Here is a 21686-nt window from a genome sequence, read left to right as displayed (position 1 = left end):
CTTTAAGTGCAAAATCATAATTGATAAAAATATAAGCTTTAAAAACAAAAATCTGTGCGTATTTTTTTAAAGGGTTTGAGTTACTGAAATAAATGAGCTTTCAATAATATTCCTATTTATTAGGTGACTGTATTTATGCTTATCGGAGGAGTGCATTTTGGTCCAATGGAGCAGAGGTTTGGCACAGAAATAAAGATCAGCATCAAACAGTAAAACACGGTGGAGGCAGCGTCATGGTGAGGGTTTACTTATCTTCAGGTTGAAATAGATTTATTTTGTCAAATTGGAGAAGAATTTTTTATTTTTTTTTTAAAAAGGGATGTGGATGAAATTTGTTCTCATAACTTGATAAAACAGGAGAACTTCTGCAAGTTAAAGTGTGCAGGTTGACAAACTGCAACCATAGAAGACTGAATGTTGGAACTAAATAAAAAGATTCAGAACATTATCAATGCAAACGAAACAGTTTTTGATGTAACTTTCTTACCAAAATCAGGTTTATTGAAAGTCATATTTTATACGATCTAATTTTTGCAGCAATCTGGCTTCTCAGACAGGAGTGTGTAACACGTTCTAGATCAGGGGTGTCCAAAGTGTGGCCTGGGGGCCATCTGTGGCCCTTGCATCGATTTTATTCGGCCCTCAACTGCAGTTGAAGAATGATACAAATTTGTCTGGTTCAGCGCAACTGGATGGCAGAAACTAAAAGTTTTTATCTGTAATCAGAGTAAAATTATTACTGACATAATTTTCATGCAATGAAAAATGTTAAGTGCAACACAAAGCATTAATGTGTTTTTATCAAAGCTTTGACAATAAGTAGAATCTCAACAATCCAGAGAGTTTTAGTGAAAAGCTCACTTTGCTGCAGCTTTTCTTTTACTTAGAAACTTGGTTAAATGTAGCAAACATGTTGAAACAAATTCTGTTCCGACAATTGAGAATAAATTTATTCAACTGAGTCCAAAAGAAACTTGAAAACTAAATGCCTAACTTTTAATAGAGTAAACAGTATTTTTTTTTTTTTAAGTTTTGGATCTATGATAAACAACATTCCTTCCTTTCCTATTAAAAAAAACAAACCAAACAAAACAAAATAATGGACGTTTTAGCTTGATTATAGTTTTTTTCTGCTTTCTTGGCCTGTAAGTATTTCTGACTCGATGACAAAAGGTTTGGACAGCCCTGGTCTAGATTCTCTGTAACAGTCAGATAAAGGTGGAAGGTTTTGTTTGAGGGTCCCACATCTTTTGCTTTTTTTTTTTTTTGGATTTCTAGCTTCAGACATTTCTCACACAACTCACTGTCACTTTTTTTATCATCATGAAACAAAAAGTGGACCCATTCCTACAACGGAGTGTTAGGGCCATGCTAAGAAACAATGACAAAAATAAGAATAAAAGAATGAAGTCATAATAATCTGAGAATAAAGTCAAACTATTTTGAGAATTAAATCGAAATAATAGGAGAAAAGTCATAATATTACTGGAATAAAGGAGCACAAGAATAAAATAAATATGAGAATAAAGACAGGATTTAAAGAATGAAGTCATATTATAGAATAAAGTTGTACAAAATTAAAGTCAAAATAATATAGTAATAAAGTCATAATGTTACGCCTTTAGTCTTGTAATGCTACGACATTATTCTCATATTATTTTGACTTTATTCTTGTACGAATTTATTTTCATAATGTTAAAACTTTATTCTCATAATTTCATTTTTTTTAATGTTTTTAGCGTGGCCCTAATACTCAGTCCTAAGCCCAGATGGATTCAGTAAAACAAACAAACAAAGGATCTGTGGTTCATTGGCTTCTCTCATTGGTTGTGTCGGCCGCCGGCGCCTCAGCTGTAGGTGTGGATGATCCTGTGTCGCTTCAGGTGGTGCATCATGATGAAGGACTTCCCGCACTGCGAGCAGCTGTAGGGTCGCTCGCCGCTGTGCGTGCGCTGGTGCACCCGCAGGCTGCTCTGCTGCGTGAAGCGCTTCCCGCACTGTCCGCAGCCGTACGGCTTCTCCCCCGTGTGCGTCCGGTGGTGGATGCTGAGGTGGGACGAGCACTGGAAGCTCTTTCCACACACACTGCACCAGAACGTGCGCTTCCTCCTGTGACTCTGCTGGTGCAGCTTGAACTGGTGCAGGCGGCTGAAGGACTTGCCGCACTGGGAGCAGGCGTAGCCGCGGGAAATGGGTTTCTGGGGGGCGTGAGTGTAGAAGCAGCTGGTGGTGAAGGCGTTAGGCGGCTGGGTGGCGTTCGCTCCGTCCTCGGCGCCCGCCTCCCTCTGCCGTTCCTCCTGCGGCGGGCCCAGCTGGGTGGCGTGGGAGCCGCTCCGTTGCAGGAACAGCTGCTCCTTCTGCTTGTCCTGTGCTCGGGGCTGGAAATGCGACAGCTGCGCGTCTTTCTGATACTCGCCGCCGTACACCCCGTTGCACAGCTCCTGGACACCGGGCGACTTGCTGGTGTTGGACGCCATGTTCGTGGCATCCGAATGCTCGGAGAAAGAGCTGGAATATTCCTCCACCACGCTGGAGAAATCAGGAAACCCGGCGTCGATTTCATTCCCTTCGATGAGCGATGACCAAAGCTGACTTTCCCGCTCGTCCACAGGATAGTCGACGGCGGTGGGAGTCTGCTTCCCCACACGGTGCTGGCATCCGTCCTGTCTGAAGGACAGCTGGTCCTCCTCCTTCTCTGTCTTCACTGTGAACTGGAAGCTGCTGATGTCGACTGGCGGCTGGCCGGAGCTGAACGGGCCGCTGAACTCTGCAGGCTTGAGTCTGGTAACATCTGGATGGATGACCTGCTGGCTCTCCTGAGCAGGATACGGGACAGCAGTACCTGGAAAACAAGGCATGAGTCAGCACTTTCTGCCTGTAGAGATTTGAAGGGGCAGCATTATGTGTTTTCCAGCCACATGGTGCCTTTCTATAGCACAATCAAGTAACTATGCTAACTTCAGTTGTTAAAAAATGCTACATATATCAAATATATGTACAGATTGTGTAACTTTTTGGACACTCTGAGGCAGTTTGAACATCCATCAAAAAGAGAAATAACGCCCATTTTAGACATGCCAGCTTCTTACAAATCAAATTGTCAGATTATTTGGGTGAAAAACCTTTTTGTGAGAGTGCCTGAAGCATTATTTTTATCTTTATTTTTTGTTGTGTTTGTGTAAAAACAGTTGTACTCACCAATGGCTGCAGCAGAATCACTGATCCACAGCGCCTCATCTGGACTTTCTTCCTTAATTGTGAAGGAAACACTGGATCCTTCAATCTCAGGAAACTACAACAACAAAACAAGCTGTTAACATCTGTAATATGTGGTTGTTGTTGTGAATTAATAGTTTTAAGAAGATGAAAAAAATGAAGATGTCTTTATGCCTCTACTATGCTTGTTTGTTTAATCATCTGGGCCTGAATCAATTTATATTCACTACATAGGTGCATTGAATTATTATAGAGATATGTTTCAATTGGAACTCTAATTTAATATGATTTTAATAAACTGAGCTGAATTTAACATACTTTACAACAATCCAGGTTGTTCACATTGGGGATTATTTTTGTCTAGGCCTTTTAATTAAATTCAGCCTTTATACATGTGTATTTTGCTAAAGAACAACATCAAAGTTTCGAATAACAGAAAAAGAGAAAAAGAGACACTTACCTTTAAGTCTCTAGAGGGATGTGAAACGTTTCTTCCTAAATCAGTTCCTCGATCCATGTAGTTTTCTAAATGAAAATAAGTGATTTTACTATTAAGATTAGGCCCCAGCTAGAACAAAAACACATATATTTCAAGAAAATTCAACTGAGTGCAAAGATTTTACAAAAACAGTGTATCTTAACAGGCTAATGAAGTGATGCTACTGATGAACTCGTACATTGAAGGAAACAAAACAGCTGAGCATCTTACCGAATCCCCGCTGCAGCTGCGCATTCTTGCTCTCCATCAGCAGCAGCTTCCTCCTCAGCATCTCATTCTCGCTTTGTTTGCGGGATATTTCCAGATGCAAGAAGGCACATTTGTCATCCACCAGCTTGGAGATTTGTGCCACTGCTGCCTTCACCAGGACCTCCATTATTGAGGATAACTGTGTCTGGAAGGGAACGCACGAAGCCATGTTCACAGATTTAATGTTGGAAGCAGGTAAAAAAAGGTGTAAATTCCAACGTTTTTCCACAATGTATCGATAAATTACTGAAAACAAAACATAAGACGACGTGGTAGACAAGCTTTACATCCCTGCGTGTTTGTGGCAGCTAGCTTAGAGCTTTCTTCCGTGTGGTGGAGAGCTCTGCCGTAAATACACGAGTAAGAGCGCACTCGAATTTACCGCTAGAGGAAAAGAAAGTTTCCACCACTTAACAGTTAACGTGACTTAACGACGCTGTAGTTTACTTTTAATTCAGTAGTCCAGAAAAAGGGCAATATCTGAGCTTTTTTTGATAAGCGGTTCCAAAATGTAGGGTCAGGGAACTCTTTGTGGGACAGTAAACACCAAAGGACGGGTCCTAACACAATTCTGCTTTCTATTATATTTACCTGAATTTGAATCAGCTTAAAATGAGTTCAGGATTTTAAGTGTACGTTAAAAAATATTATATTTTTTATAGACATATATTTCCCTCATTATTTTTCCCATGCATTCAAATGCTTTAGGAACATATTCCCACGTATTTGCCGTATAGAAGTGTGTGCCATTAACCATTTGAGATACAGTAATGTGAAAAAGTATTTCACAATTATTCTGTTTTTACTATATTTTTGTTTAATGCTCAGATCTTTAATCACATTTTAATATCAAAGAAAGATAAGCTGAATATATACAAAATGTAGTTTTAAAACGATAAATAATAGAAAATGTGAATAAATAAAGTTGATTGATTGAAAACAATTTTGCAAAGTTTTAGGAAAAGTTTGATGAGTCCCTAGAGTGTTTTAGAGCTTTTTTGATATACTGTGAAAATAGACATGTTAAAAATTAACTTTGATTTTCTGCTAAAAATGTAGAAGAAAACATGTAAATGCTCTTTTACTTTATGCTACTCAATTTTGGAAAAGAGTGAGATGTTTTGATGTAACTTTTAAAAAAGTTTCTATATATCTATAGATAGATAGATAGATAGATAGATAGATAGATAGATAGATAGATAGATAGATAGATAGATAGATAGATAGATAGATAGATACAAAAAAAGTAAAATAAATTCTATAAAATAAAATCAGTTTAGAAATAATGGGAAAGTGTAACAAATAGAACCACCCAGACTTCAGAAATCATCTGATGTTTATTTAAAAAATACAAAAAGACATCAAATTTACCATATGCATACTTATTCAACATATTCATCCAACACAAATGATTATCATTGTCACTAAGTGATTTGATCAGATGTTTACAAAATATAAAATAAGAAATGAGGAAGCATTATAGTTATAAGAGACAATAACACTAAAGAGGCAGACTATGGAATCTGTTGCTGTTTAAATTATTTTTGTACCTTTATTTTACCAGAAAATAACAACTTTAACTGTTACCTGGTATAAACCATAACAAAAAAAAAGCAGAAAATCTTTCATATCAGTCAGGTAAAATTTTGTTTGTTTGATCAAAGTTTAACTTTAAATCTCAAAATTATGACTTTTTGACAGAATTCTGACAGAATTAATCTAATAATTCTGAAATTAAAGTCAGAATTCTGGTGAGAAAACATTAGTCATCCATTTAAATGTGCAAAGTGTAAATATAATGCTGTATTCATGCCAAATGCATACAAAATGTCTCCACAGTTCAAAAACAGCATTTAGTCTTCATTTTCACATTGACTGAAGCCTTAAAACATAATCTTACTTTTATATTATTACAGGTTTGCTGTTTCCATGGAAACAAATTTAGCAACCTTGGTACATATTTACTGAATAAAATAAGACAAACAGGATTATCTGCTTTTCTTAGTTGGACAGACTTTTCACCAGAAGGTAACTTGAATAACATTTTTTTTTACCTTAAAAGCTTATAATATAAATACTTATTTCAACACCAGTTAAAATATGGAAAAACCTGAAATCTGATTCACCATAAATGGGCTTCACTGTGTTTTTTAATACAAACACTGATTTGATTTCAGTAAGGATGCCAAGTTAACATGTAAATTCATTGTAATTTAAATTACACACTCCCAAGGTATTAAATATCAGGACAATCCGGTGAGTTTCACGTATTAAAATAGCTTAAATATAACCTAAACTAACAATAACACACATTCTGTATTGTTAATATTTAATAAACAAAGATGAAGCCAAAATTAAAAAAAAAAAGTGTAGAAAAATGCACACACTCACACATAACAGTAATTTAGGGTGTTTCCAAACCTGATAGTCCAGTAGACTTTGGATTGGGAGTCAAAGTTGCAACATTTGTTACATTTTCAGCTGATGCAGTTTGTTTTCACACTGCACTGTCAAACAAGCCAAACCCTAAGAGAACCTGTTCTTCTCTTCACCTGTGGTGGCGCTACACCAAGAACAACTGAAGGAAACAACGCAAAAACCTCTGAAGAAGACACTGAATGCAACTTCCTTTTTTAGAAAATGTGAACAAAAATGGAGTAGCGACAGATTTTAGAGATCGTATGCTTTCTGACAGATTTTAGAGATTGTATGCTTTCTCTTTCGTCTTTCTCTCTAGCGCTAGACTTTCATGTTTGTTTTGACTGTATTTACCCAGAATGCTCTGCGCTGTAGTTCGCTTCCTGCTTTTGGAGCAGACTCCGGTCTGCTTGGCAATCACATATTCATTTGAACTGCACCAGAGTTCACTTCAACCGAACCAAGACCTAGGAACCACCTCCGCAAACAAACTAGACTTTCTAAGCAAACGAACTAGAATTTGATTAAAGAGGACTAAACAGGACTGGTGTGAACGGTCCCTTAAAGACACCACTTAAACTAATAGTTGTGTTTTTGGACAGAGGGCAGAAGCTGGAATACACAGGAAGTTGCTTTCTCTCAAAGAAGAAAGCTTAATTTAGTCTGTTTCTAACTGAACTGTAATAATCTTTAATATTGAACTCTGAAACTGATCTGGAGTTGGACTTTTTGTCTCTTTTTTTTGAACATTGAACATTTGGACTTGTGGGTGATTCTGCAGGGACGTTGACTCCTGGGAAGACTTGCAGATGGAAATAATCGTGTTCTCTCCGGTTTTATCAACTACAAATTTCCAAGCAACAATTGTCTCTCAAAGGTCATTACTGATGTCTTTCCTCTCTCACATTGTATTAACACACACACACACACACACACACACACGCAATTACAGAGCCGCAAACTGCGAAACACTTGCTTAAAACCAAGCAATCAAGTGTAGTTGATTAGCACCACTTGGCTTTAACTTTGTTTAGTTTCTACTTGAAGCTTTTTCATTTTTATTTTGGCTTCATCTTTGTTTTAAAAATAACACTGAAAATGATTTTGTAAACTTAAAGGTACATAAATGGAGGGGAAAAAAAAAAAATTAAATTTTTATTATGCCCTTATACATAAAGGTCTATAGTTGAGAGAAGCTGTACTTTCTTTTTGTCACAGCTGTGCAATGGGCTCATATTTCAGGAAATATGTATTTTTTGTAAATATCTTAGGAATATGGTCTCAAGTAATAAGCAGATGATTCAAATGTGATTTTAAGCTTTAAGTTTCCAGAAGGTTTCTTGGAAATAAACAGATTTCTTTTCTTACATTTTACCAACAGACAAAAACAGACAAAAAGCAGAAATGATGTTGGTAAACATGAGGTATTAATAATTCTTTACATTTTCTTTGATTTTTCTTTATAAAAAAACAAATACAGTTAAAGTGACAAAAATGTGGCTAATACAAGTAAAATTAATGTTTTATCTTTTTTTTTTTCTTGCAGCTAAAAACAGTGAAACACAGTGAAAATGCACCGAATATAAAAGCGCCATATTTATTTAGCATGTAGCTTAAGGTGCAGCTTCAGGATGCTCAGCTGGTTGAAAGTTTTTCCACACATCTCGCAGCTTAACGGCTGCTCTGGGAGTTTCTCACACTGATGCTCCTGGAAAATATGGAAACTGTCAAAGCTTTGCCCACAGCTGGAGCAGATGTAGTTCTGTCTGGCAGGGTCTGCGCTGCAGCTGTCCTCAAAGCTGTCCGATGCTCTCAGGGTAAACTCGTAGACGCCATCTTGGTTCACGCCCTCGCCGCTCTCCGAGCAGAAATCCCTTCCAGCCAGATCGTGACTTAGATTTGAAGTCCTTTGCTGCAATCCCACAGCCGAAAATGGATCCTCCTTTGCTTTGTTGTCTATAAAAGCCAAATCCTTTATGGGTGAGGTGAAGCACTGCTGCTCACTGGCTCCCCCTGCAGGAGAACTGAGGTGGTACTTCACGTCTTGTAAAAGTACACTGACCGGTTGATCTGGGCTGTCGATGCTTTCCTCCACTGCAGACGTCCACAGTAAACTTTTGTCTGCTGCTGCGGCTCTGTTGTCCGTCCCCACCTGAGACACAGAGAGGAAGTTTTCGTCGCTGGGCTCCAGCTTCACCGCCAGCGGCTCCTCTTTGATGGAGTGAGCGTACGCCGGGGCGGGAAACAGCTCGTCCGCAGCTGTTGGTCCGTCACTGGTTTCCACGTAGCTCTCCATCAGCTGATTGTCGGACACTGAGAACATCAGGTGATGGGCTTCCAGCATGTCTGTCGTCGTCCCTTTATCATAAAAAAAATATATATATATAAAAAAAAATTAGCATAAAATCATGTTCTGGATTTAAATTTAAAAAAAAAGTGTGCTTTTCTCTGGGTTTGTAGACTTTTCTCACAGTAAATTTAGAAATGTCTCCCACACCTAACTGGTATTTTATTCTGTTTGTTGGTTTATTATTTCTTGTGCAAATGTTTTCTTTTGTTGATGTTTTTGTTTCTGTCCTGTGAATTATGGTGTTTTGTTTTTTGGGGCAAGCAAAAAGCTGGGACAAGTTAGAAAATTTAGCCATTGTGCTAATTCCTGAATATTTACAGTAAATATTCAGTTACATTTTTTTTTGGCAGAGTAAATTTCCACCAAAATAATTTGAAAATAATGTGGTAATGTTGATTAACATGCACTGTTCTAATCAAATAAACATAAGACTGTTGTTTAACGTTCTAAAATATAAGCCAACCTTTTATTTCAAAAACTCATTGACACATTAGAAGTAATATTCATTATTACATTGGAAAAAAATCCAAATAAATCATGTTAAGGTCGATTATCTTTCTACTCAATTTAAATGCCTAAACAATATAATCAAAGAAAGTTACAAAAAAAATCTCTTAAATGTTTTTGCCAAGTTTTCTGGAATTTAGTAAATAGAAATCATTTTGGTGAGTCTAACTGACCTAAAACAAGAAAAGTTTCCTCTGATTTAATTCCAGACAGTGAGAATAAATATGTCCATTCTTATTTTTGGGGTATGATAGCCAGGAGTGAATTTCTGCAAAAAAAAAAAAAAAAGAAAAGAAAAGAAAAGAACCTTGTAATTTTGCAGAAACAAAAACTCTAAAAGTTTAACATTTGTGGGGGAAAAAAGAACATTTTGAAATCTCTCAAATTCTCTAGAATTTTTTTTTTAGAAATTTCTGAATTTTTGAATATGTTCAACTCTTGAAACTAAGAAAATGTCCTAAATTGTTTTATTTTTCTATCTACCATGACCCTGATACACAGTTATAGGTGGATGAAAATATCTGCTTTCAACTGCAAATAACATTTTCCGAATTTAAGCTTTTAATTAAACATTGGATGGCATTCTATTACAAAACTGAGCAGTTTCAACATCAAGAACTTACTCAAGAACTTTCCAAATCTCCAAAACACCTTGTTGAAATTCAAGCATTTTCAAGGATTTCAAGCACCTGCATGTCTTATGTAGAGAAATGGTGAAAATATAGATTCATGCTGGCGTTCTTGTCCTTGGTATAAAACATGGGTTAGCAATTATTATTTTCCACAACAGACTTGTAACATACAGCTAGAGATAATATTGAATGTCATACATGTTAAAATTATAATCCATAGACTGGCCTAGACAAAGTCCAAAATTAAATCCAATTCAGAATCTGAGGTAGGACTTAAAAACTTATTTTCACAAACTTCATATCAGCCTGAGCTGGAGTTTTTATTTTGTTTATTTTTAGCAAAAAAGAATAGGGAAAACTTTCAATGTGCAAACTGTTTTTGTTTTAAATGCATGCCACACTTTTAAGATTTTTTTAAATGAAGTATTTTCTTATGTGAATACTTTTGTAAATACGCAGTTGGAATAATCAAGATGAAACTGGTTGTTCTTAAATAATGCATTACTAAAATGATAAATCAGCTCAAAATTAAAATACCAGTTTATATTGGTAATGCTTGGTTATTTTTAAATAAAACACAAAAATATTCCAATACAAAACATGCCTAAAATAACCTTAAAAGTACACATGCAAACCCATTGTAGCATCATATTATTTTAGTTGCTCTAGAGAAGGACAAGTGTCCATAACTGAGGTTTTAATTCCCATAATAGGAGCATTTTTTTTTAATTATTATTTTATTTTAAAATTTTAGTTGCCAGCAAGTAAACCTTCCAGTGTTTTTCCATCATGTAAAGAGCCTTGGTGTCATCTTTGGCCAGGACACGTCCTTTAAATCCAACATTAAAACAGGTTTCTAGGACATCTTTCTTGCACCTGCGCACTAAAGCCAAAATTAGAACCGTGATTCCCCCCAGAGTCCAGCAGGGAAACTAGTCCACGCATTTATTACTTCTAGGCTGGACTACTGAGTTTCTTTACGACCAAAGGAAACAGTAAAAAATCCCTCAAATGTTTCAAAATCGCTGATGTGAAAATTTAAAAGAAGAACACTTTAAAAACTTTAAACTGAAATCATATTTCTTTATTTTTTTCCCTCTTTGTTGGCACCCAGTTTAATCAAGACTAAAATTAAAATGATTATTCTTACATATAAAACTCTTAATAATCCAGGTCCATCATCGATTAGAGGTCTGATTGGTCCTCATCGCTGGTGTGTCCAATTTTCTTTGCTTTCTTGAGAAAAATCAACTTTTCTGATAAGTTTCAATGATGAATATAAATTGAAAATTCCTACCTAACCCCAACCCTCCTTCCAATCCTAATTCTAACGGTGCGTTCACACCTGATGTGTTTTGAGAGTCAGGAGAGTCTGCTTTACATTCAAAGTCTATGTGGAGGCGTGTCGAGGACACGTTGTGGTGCGTTTCTAACCGTTTGATGCATCGAGCGAATCCACCGCTCCACATACATTTGAGTGTAATGTATTAGAATGCATTATTATGCAATTTCCATTATATTACTTGAAAATGGTCTCAAAACAACAATAACTTCTGAGATAATTTATTGTTCAACAAAATTTTTATCATGCCTAGAAATAGTTCTAGAAAACATAAGAATTTCTAATTATCAACAAAAACAATACATTCCTGATAAAAAAAAAGTTTATTCTTGGAGAAGAAGAGCTTCAGTTTCATCCAATCTGTTGAAATCTTACCGTTTCTGTGAGTCTTCATGTGACCTTTGAGGCTGCTCTTCTGGTTGAAGCACCTCCCGCAGATATGGCAGCCGTACGGTTTCTCCCCAGTATGAATCCGCAGGTGTCTCTCCAGGTGTCCGGCTCGCTCAAACACCTTCCCGCAGTAGGTGCAGACAAAGCATTTCTTTGGTTTCAGAACTCGAAACGGCCTGTTTTTCCTCTCTCTGAGGTGGTTTGAGGCCTCCGTCGCGTCTTGCAAGCCGGGGTTACTGGAGATGATGACCGACCCCGAGCACCCGTAAGGCGTCTGAGGGACGGTGGAGGTTTTCAGCTGCCCGTACATTTTTCCTCGGACGGAAAAGTTGCTGTAAGTAGTTTCCTCTGGTGGCTGGAGTAACTGAGTAATGGCCGGGAAGGAAGACATGTTCTGCGGCGAGCTGTTTAGAAACTCTGTCGGATTGTTCTGTAACCTGGATGCCCACAGCTGGCTGCCTTGATCCACTGGTGTTACGTTTTCACCCATGCTGTCAGCCTGATTGTTTTCCACATGAAGCTGCGGTTCCGTAATATTTTCCTCGACCGGCTCAGATTTTACCTGAACGGATGTTGGCAGAACTTCTTCAGATTTTGCTTGGTTATCGTCGGCCTTCACCTGGCTGACCTCTTCAGGCCGATGCTGGTCCATACATGGATTCACCTGTGGGATTTGGATTTGTTGGCTCATCTGGACCTCTCCTGGTCTCGTCTGAAGACCTGAAGCATAAAACAAAAAACCACTTACTAACACTTACAAAGTTAATAAAATGACTCTACCTAAAAATGAATCCTTTTGACAAAAAAAAAATTACGAGGATGTAATGAAACATGTTGACGCCGTTTGTCAATTAATTGAATTTTGCAAAGTTTCATCATGACACTTTTCTCAATCCAGTCTAGATCAGTTCATTTATATCAACTGATTAATTTTTTTGTGTGCCTTATGTTGTTTTATATATCAACTCATCACAGTTAAAACTAGACTTTATTGATTTATTCCAGAAAGACTCAAAAAGTGAAACACCTCAGAAAGAACATAGTTGCACCCTCCTGGGATATTTAATGATTTTTTTTGGATATTTTGACTGTTTGCAAAAATATTCATTGGCTGCTCTACAAAACAGCAGCAAATGTTTGAAGTTAATATAATTACTGCGAGGACTTCAGATTCTAAAGTCATCTACTACAGGAGAAGAAAAGCGTATGGAAAATGTTAAACAGGTTTAACAGGTTAAAAGTTAAAGTAAGCCAATACAAATAAGCATTGATCCAACAAGTCATGATAAACGTACGACATGGCGAGTCCTACAGGAGATCCCCACCTCCTGGTGATAAGAAGCAAAACAATATTTGCTTAAGGCTGCACCTTGGAAAAACGGCAAACCCTCTGGGAAACAGTGCAGAGGCAACTTGAGTCTGGCCAGAAAATACACAGGCTTAGCAGAACTAGAGATGTTTGTCCATGTGGGCTGCATATAAATTCATTTTTACAGATTTGGTGGTTCAGAAAAATCTTAATTAAATGTTTTTAACATGTAAAACTTGTAAAATCCTCCTTTTTAAAAATTTTACTGAACTGTAAAGGATTTCTGACTCCTAAACTGAACTTAGAAATGGAGGACGTAACTTCATTACACAACTGGGAGAGAATCAATGCTTGTTTTGTGATTTGTGCATGCATAATTGGTGCTTTAATGTTCACAACAAACACCATCTCAAAATAGTGCTATCTTTAAATAAAGACATGAAAGTGACTGGAAAGGTTTGGAATTTTATCTTCCAGATGCACGTTTGCTGCATATTATGAGTCACAGTCAGAGACTTTCACCTAAACTTCTCATCAAAACACTAAAATATTTAGACCGGTCTAGACTAGACAAAAGCGACACACTAGGTTATTCGTCGGGAGTCTAAAATTAGGAGGCAAGTTAGAGCTGCTCCACATCTTAAATGTGCTTCAGACAGAGAGGAAAGTCTCAGTTTTCCAGTTAAAATATAAATGCATCATGCTGGCAGAGGTTCAGTGAACCAGCCATACACAAGTACGTGATCCTCCCTAATGCAGTAAATCAGGCTCTTCATTTTTTTTTTTTTTAAATCTTACTCGTATTAAAGAGGAAGCTGCCTGAGTGAGCTCTTACTGCAACGTGACAGTTTACATCAAAATCAGAGGAAAAGGAAGCTGGAAAAACCCTAAAACATCCAATTGTTACACAAACTCCTTCGGTCTTCCAGGGAGGGAAGATATGACTTTGTTTTTTTCTACTAAAGTGTTTCCAGAGCAAGCCGAGCTGGTGATAACTGGTTCTACACAAACAACCCAGCAAAGAACCGGTTGGTTTTTCCGCGGCCACAGAGCCAACACAAAGCCACATCATTACATCATTTTGAAGGGCCTCTCCATGTTTGATCCTCCCACTGGTGAACTCTGAGTTTCTGCAGGGGCCACAGCGCAGGGAGACAAATTATGGTAACGCAGATGGGTTTAGAAACAACAGCTCGAAGTCTGGATGATGTTTCGAAAATGAGCTACCAACTACAGCAGGATTAAGGCTGGGCAAATAAATCAGAAACACTATATATCATGACAGACAATCAGCTAAATGTTTAGAGTATCTACTGAACTCCCATCCAAAACTGCAAAGAATTTTGGGAGATGTAGGCAGAGGAAGGTCTGCACCCGCTCGACCCAAGCGGTTGGTGGCATCAACGAACTCGCTCTATCTTCGGTTACCTAGCAACTCACAAATTCTTTGGTTACCTAGCAACAACCTCTTGAGTAACTTGCGAAGCAGCAGTTTAAGACAAATCAGGCTCTTTATTTGGATGGAATAAAAACTGTGGATAAAACAGGGTCACGCCACAAGCGTAGCAGCATTTCAGATCTGTCTAACAAAAATGCTTATATCATGATACGTTTTGCAGCCATATCGTTCAGCACTAAGCAGGAATTATAAATGTTGATAGAATGATAACCAGTACCGGGAAATGGCCAATGTGTTTACATTACTTATTGCAACTGGGGATGTTAAAACAAAGACGATGAGAGACAGTGGCTGTGTTTCCACTGACCATGAAGCTACACAAACTGGAACTGCAAAATTAGATTTGCCAAATGGAAACGCCAATTTCGAAAAAATGTTCTTTGATAAAAAGTTTTCACGTTAGAATAAGGTGGTTTACCTGGACTTGGAGAAATGTTCCCCGATTTCAAAACTTTGGCCAAAGTGGTGCTTCTAATTCCAGTGTCCTTTAGAAATGCTGCTCAGCCTTATACAGAGCAAATATCAAACATTTACTGAAAGGGAGATGTACAGTGTGTCAAATCACAGTCATCATGGCTCTCTCTCAAAGGCAAATGATGCAATATTTCATAGGCAAATTTATTTCAAGTGCTGTGCATTAAAACGATGTATGCAAATGACGTATTTAGCCAGCTGGATGTACTTTCACTGCCTTTTATCCCAACACCTGATGCAGATTTCAGTGGCCGAGATGCCAAAGCTCAAGATAAGAGGAGTGAGTGAACTGAGAGGTAATCACAACCACAGAGAGAATCAAAATAACATCATGACATGGCTTTCTGTAAACCCTGTGGCTTATTTTTAATTTCCCTAAGGCAGTGGTTCCCAAACTTTTTCTCCTGTGCCCCCCCCAGTGGTTTCCAAACATTTTCTGCCCCCTCCTATGGATTACAAATGGCTGTCTGGTTGAACGAGGTGTGGAAGGATGTGGGAGGGAGGAGAGAGGATTCTTAGAGACTCCCTGTCCCTGCCCACAGTTTGGGAACCTCTGCCCTAAGGAATCAATAAAGTATTTTTGAATTTGAATTGAATTTGGCTGTGGAAAATCAAACTGGCTTCTAACTGTTGTAATTGTTTGCGAAACCAGTTTAGACCAGCTTATAGAAAACAATAGCTGTAAAATGACCAAACTAGTGGTAAAACAGCACTTTGTTGTTTTACCACTTTATCACAGTTGTGATTGCATAGTTTGTTTGTTTTTTCAAATGCATGTTGTACCCCGTACTGGGTAAAAAGGAACTAATGAAGGAAATTTACTTGAGTTCAAAGCACAGTTATACTTGCCTCTTCTGTGAATCTTCATGTGCTCCTTCAGGCTGCACTTCTGGTTGAACCGCCGTCCGCAGATCTCGCAGCGATACGGTTTCTCACCCGTGTGAATCCTCTTGTGCCTCTCCAGGTGTCCGGCTCGTTCGAAGCACTTACCGCAGTACGGACAGATGAAACCTTTCTTGAACATCATCCTCTTCACCGTCCGCCTGCGCACCGTGTTCCTGTACTGGTTGTAACCCAGCAGGCCACGGCTGAAGGGGCTCTGCGGAAACCCACCGGAGCTGCTGCAGGACAGAACAAGCCCGCCATCCAACGAAGGCTCGGAGAGACACGACAAGGAGTTTTGGCCTAGAGTTAGGTATTCAGAGCTGCTGCCTCCAGCCTCCTTTGGCACCCCTGGCCTCCACTGCCCACCTCCATACAGAGACCCTTCCACTGGCCTGTCCAGCTGTCCTCTGCCGTCCTCGTTTCCCTCCTTCACAAGTCCAACTTTATGTTGTGCTTCAGGTGCAGACGACATGCTGTGGTTTTCAACAGAGGGACCCTTCTCAACCAGGATCTTCTCATCTCCAACACCCCTCTGACTTTCTGTGGAAAAGACGGGAATCTTTATTAAAATTCACAAAACCAAAACAGTCCAGGCTCAATCCGAATGTTTATCTGAGGAAAGACTTGAAAACTGCAGTTCACAGATGGTGTTTTTGCAAAGAGGAATGTGCAAAATTTCAATTCTATAGCTACAAAGCTGAAAAAAGAAATATTTTCATTCCATTACTTTGTTTTGACCTCAAATGTAATCCAAATGAAATACATGGAAGCTTCTAAAATTAATGGGACACTCAGTGAAATGAGAACATCTTGACCCAGAAATGTAAATAAAAACGGAGAATGCTTCGTTTCAATCTGATTGTAGCTTATTTATAAATCATTTCGCAGCTCTTTAATGTGTTTGTGATTGTGTTTCTGTCTCAAGCGGACATCTTACTGATTTTTTGTTTTGTTTTGTTTTTTCTGCAGCTCACCGTCTCCTCCGCGGTGCTCCAGCCGGTGGGTCTCCGCCTGCCGCGCCGCCCGCAGCTCTCCATGCAGGACCTCCATGCTGCTCTTCAGCCTCTCGATCTCATCCTCCCGCTGGCACATCTCCAGCCGCAGCACCACCATGCCGTCCTCCACAACTTTGAAGATCTCTGCCACAGCTGCTTTGGCCAGGGCATCAACCACGGAGGCGATCTGGGAGCGCAGAGCCACGCCGTTCAACATGATGAACCAGCCAGTCCCTGAAAAATTAGTCTAAACTTTAAAAAACCAGGAGGGCGGAGGAACCGTAGGGCTTCAGCGGGTCTCCTGCTGGCGGAAACAGGCAGTTAGTTAGGCCCGCTGAGCGCTCACACGCTGCATCTCTTTCCATTTGCTCTGTTTGTGGTGTTTATGAAGCCAGGTTTTAAGCTAGCAACAGTTAATTGGTGCCGTAAGAAGACATAAACAACGCAAGCCCTTGTTTTACGGAAGTGATGACATAAAAAATACCGTAAAACGCGGAAGAAAGGCGCAGATTCTTCTTAACTAGTTTATGTCAGGAATCCCTAAAACTCCATCACCTTAGCAACCAATCCCAGAATTGTAATGTCCAATCACAGCACAGCATCTTATTTGTAACTAATATTATGTTGAATATTTTTTTCACAACAATGTCTTAAAAATCCATACAAATCCAGCTCAAATATATAATTTATGTCACTGATTAAAAATACATTTCTACTGATGTCCTGTCAACTAAATAAAAGTTATAAAGTGCTTCATGAAAGTTTTTTTTTTCCTCCAGTTTAATTTACAAACTATTATTTAAAAGTGTAGACAAGAAGCAGCTATCTGGTAATGTTTGAGATACTTTCAAAAAAATGTAAATAATTTGTAATTATGGGTAGGATACATTAACTATAATATAAAAGTTTTAGTTCATTTTCATGTATTTTTTGTAATTAATTAGAAAAGATTTATTCTACAAAGAGTGATAAAGTTCAGGTATTTTTTAAATTGATGACTTTGATAAATATCAAAGAATAAAATTCAAAAATTCTGTTTTGCAGAAACTGTTAATTTTACCACTTAAAAGATAGTGATCTCACATTTTCCTAATTTTATTCTAACATAAGTTTGAATAAAAAGCACTGCCATGATTGATGCAACTCAGCAGAAACATAACTGATAACAAATATTAAAGATGAAGAACTCAACAAAAACTGAGAAAAGAAAGTCTATACTGAGAAAAAAAAGCACTAAAGCAAAAGATGTACGAAGCACAAAATGTTTTCATTGAAATGCGTGTAAATTTAAAGCCATTAATGGGTGACATCCAGACAAAACAACTTTTACATTTATTAGATTTGCTTTAAACACAAACCAAACATTTTAAAAATCCCTTTTATCTAAAATAAATCAGCATTTTGCTCAACAGCTAAACATATTTCTTAAACGGCTGCAGATTTATTATCCATGCTTTAATCTGAATCACATTCCTGCCTTGTTGTGGATTATTACAATTAATAAATACATCTGTGAAAGTTTTCCGTTTGATCCAACGGTTCAAACACTGTTGGTGCTACCGTCCACGCAGGTGGATCACCTGGTGGATTTTGAGGTTTCCCAGCACGGTGAAGCTCTTCCCGCACTGCCTGCAGCTGAACGGTTTCAGCCCGCTGTGGAAGCGCTCGTGTCTCAGGCAGTTGTCCTGCCTGGAGAACTTCTTCCCGCAGATGCTGCAGCTGAACGGCCTCTCTCCCGTGTGGACCCGCTGGTGCGTCTTCAGCCGGGTCTTCTGGGTGAACGACTTCCCGCATTCGAGGCACCTGAAAGGTTTGGAGGCCTGGTGAGTGTTCTTGTGCTCCTCCAGCTGAGACAAGCGGAGGAAACTCTTGTTGCACACCGAGCAGATGTAGACGCTCTGATTCCCTCGCCACACGGTCATAAGCCTTTTTGGTCTGCAGTTCATTTTCCTGTTGATAATCTCTTCATTTGATCCAGAGGATTCTGCCTGTGCATAAAGTGAATCTGCCGACGGCCCTCCAGACTCCATACAATCATCCCGAACGACACCAGGAAGCAAATTGTCTTTATAAACGGACTCAACAAGCACAGAGAGCTCTTCTTTCACCGGCACATTAAAGCAAACATCTTCTCCTTCCTTTCCCGAAGGTAAATATGTACTCCGTATGTCATTACATGGAAACATCTGTGATTGCTCCTGAACTGCAACAGAACTTTTCTCAGACACTCCACAAGCCGGCCAGATGGGGTTGCCTCGATCCGGTGCATCCGTCGCTGCATGTTCGGCTGCTTCATCGAACCGAAGTTCACCTTCTGGCTCTTGCTTCACATCTGGACTGATGTGAGACACACAGAATGAATCAGCAGTTTTTAATTCAGGATAATCCCCGTCAATTTCAGGATGTTTCTCCTTATCTGCAGCCAAAAGAAAACAATAGCATGATGTGCTTACAATCTGAAAATGTTGTTCAGAACAGTAAGTCCAGCAGAACCTTTGCCTACGTTCACACAGCAGGTCTTTTTGCTAAAATCTGATTTTATCCGTATACCAACTGTAAAGTACGAAGGTGGAAGCGTCATCTTTTGAGAATGCTTTGCTCAAACCTGTTGCAATAAATCAATTAATCGCATGATAAATGAAAATGATTATTGAGCTAATTTTTCTCTCTTTCTACCTAAAACTGGATGATAAAACTCCCCAGGCTGGTGTTTTGGTCTCAGCTAGTCCTTTTTAACTGCAATTTTTGCTTACAGAGAAATTACAGTTGATGGTATTTGTTGTTTCTGTTGTTTATTTATTTTGGATATTCAAAATGTCTTCCAGTTCCAGTATTAGACGATCATTAGAATTTCAAGTTAATTTGATCTTTGAGAATGTGTTCTTGCATTATTATGCCATTATCATTATATTACTTGACAATGGTGTGAAAACAATTAAATTATCTTTTATTGCAATAACTTCTGGGAATATAAATATTATCCTGTAAAATGTGTTATTGTGACAGACAGCTTTGCAGCAACAGTACCAGCCCAGCTCAACAACACTGAATCCACCACATGCAAGAACTTCCTCAAGCATCTCACAGCTATAAACGAGGGAAGGACAAACTTTACTGAGACTGACTACAAGAAGAGTTTCACCTTTAATCTCCGATATGTGTAATTACTAAAATAATTAAACATGTTAGTTTTAGACGAATTTAACGGGAAGTTAAAATAATAATTTTACCTAATGTACTTCTAAGGTAAAAGTTAAGAAGACCTTGTTTATCAGTTATCAGTCTGAATTGAAGACATTTTGAATGCAGTTTGGTGTGTCCTCCTCTCACCTCTCCACAGTTCCTGATCCGCCGCTGCTGCGGTCTGCATCTGTTTCTCGGCTGTAGCTCGCCTTGCAGCCGCTTCCTGAGCTTTCCGGAGCTCAGCCTCCGTCCTCTTCAAGTTACTCCGGAGCTCCTGGATCTCGCTGTCCCTTCTGCTCACCTCCAGCCGCAGAGCCACGCTGCCCTCCTCCACCAGCATCGTTATTTCTGCCACCGCAGCTTTGGCCAGAACATCCATGATGGCGGCCACCTGCGTACTGAAAGCCGAGGGGAAAGACATCCCGCTGGAAGAGTTTAAAAAACTCAACAGAAGTGAAGTTTTGGCTTCCTATGAAGAGGAGAATCAGCGTCCCACCTGTTTTATTTTGATTTACTTCCGGTAAATTCGAAGCCGGAAGTGAGGAAGACACCAGTAACCGTAAAGCCTCTAATATAAGCGAAATGTTCGAATCCCTCGCTGTACTTCATAGCAACGTTGATCTCTTTATTAGACATACGTGAATGTCTACAGATCTAAACGTCCATGTGGTTTCCAATACAAGGTAATAGCATCTAGTGTTTTCTAAAAAGAACATAATGCAACAAACACTACATTAATTCACAATGCTCTTTATTCAAATGCCTCAAACTAGACATGTCAATCAATCAATTTCAGATAAACTATTTATGTACATAAACTTTGCATAGAAACAACTGACCCAAAGATAAGTGCAAACGGTAAGTGCTATGGAGCCACTTTCAAAACTAATCTCCAAAATCTTGAGAATCAAAATGCAGGAAAACAAAGTGAAATGTTTTTTTTATATAATACAACCATCACACAACAGAGATGAAGAATGACGAGTATTTATAAAGGCTGTTCATCTGTATTACGTGTGATGTTGGAGCAGCACTAAATACTTCGTTCCACCTCAATGTTTGCATTTTTCATGTTTTATTTAGAATAATTCCAGGCAGAATTATTAAGGCCTGGGATTAAGTTATAATGACCTCCTCAACGCAGTTATAACAAACTGAATCTCATGCTTTTATTATTGCATTTGTGTCTGACGAACACAAAATTAAAATTATAAAAAATCTGGTAAAGATGTATAAAAAGCCTTAAGTTAAATTATAATCTTTCATTTCAGTTCCATAATCTCACCATTGAAAATGAAGAAAAATAGAAAAGTACACTTTTAATTTTACCACATTTATTCAGTAGGAATGAAAACTCATGTTAGAAAGGCCTCCCTTCACAATTATTGTGACCTAAATGAAGCTGAACTATTTTTTTATTTTATTTTTTTTATTCTCTATATTTTTAAGTTGTTCCTGCTTCTGGGGTAGAAGTGTAACGTGACACAGAGGCCGTTTTCTTTTAACTGTTTTTCAAAATGGGAAAGAGAGGGAAATGTATCATTAAAGTTAGGGAAGTTGGTATACAAATGAGAAAATAAGCAGCTTCTCGTTGCAACTTGCCCTCAGGGGCAGAGCAATAATTAAAAATGCAAAACAGCTGGAACCCACATTTATCTTTCCAAGACGCACAGTGAGGAGGCCGGTGATGGAGGATGAATAAAGTCTCCTGAAAGTGGCATGCTGGGGTCACCAAGGCTCCACGAGTGCCAATAATTACACAGATTATACAGATGTTT

The 21686-nt window shown here is 38.5% G+C and overlaps 1 protein-coding gene across 1 annotated transcript; it reads right to left on the bottom strand.

The window, feature by feature from the left end:
• Positions 1-479: 479 nt before the first annotated feature.
• LOC103137981 (uncharacterized) lies at positions 480-20464 on the bottom strand. Its single transcript, XM_007552018.2, has 11 exons — positions 20056-20464; positions 18283-19141; positions 17074-17128; positions 16705-16972; positions 15695-16270; positions 11589-12323; positions 7981-8740; positions 3926-4245; positions 3677-3741; positions 3199-3292; positions 480-2842 (listed from the first exon to the last, which is right to left on the bottom strand). The coding sequence occupies exons 1-11, from the start codon at positions 20327-20329 to the stop codon at positions 1848-1850; spliced, it is 5001 nt and encodes a 1666-aa protein (XP_007552080.2). The 5' UTR covers positions 20330-20464; the 3' UTR covers positions 480-1847.
• Positions 20465-21686: the final 1222 nt, after the last annotated feature.

Source organism: Poecilia formosa, unplaced genomic scaffold, assembly GCF_000485575.1.
Source record: "Poecilia formosa unplaced genomic scaffold, Poecilia_formosa-5.1.2 Scaffold45, whole genome shotgun sequence".
NCBI lineage: Eukaryota > Metazoa > Chordata > Actinopteri > Cyprinodontiformes > Poeciliidae > Poecilia > Poecilia formosa.
Note: the sequence above shows the minus strand (reverse complement) of the source record. Positions and strands in the feature narration are given on the sequence as shown.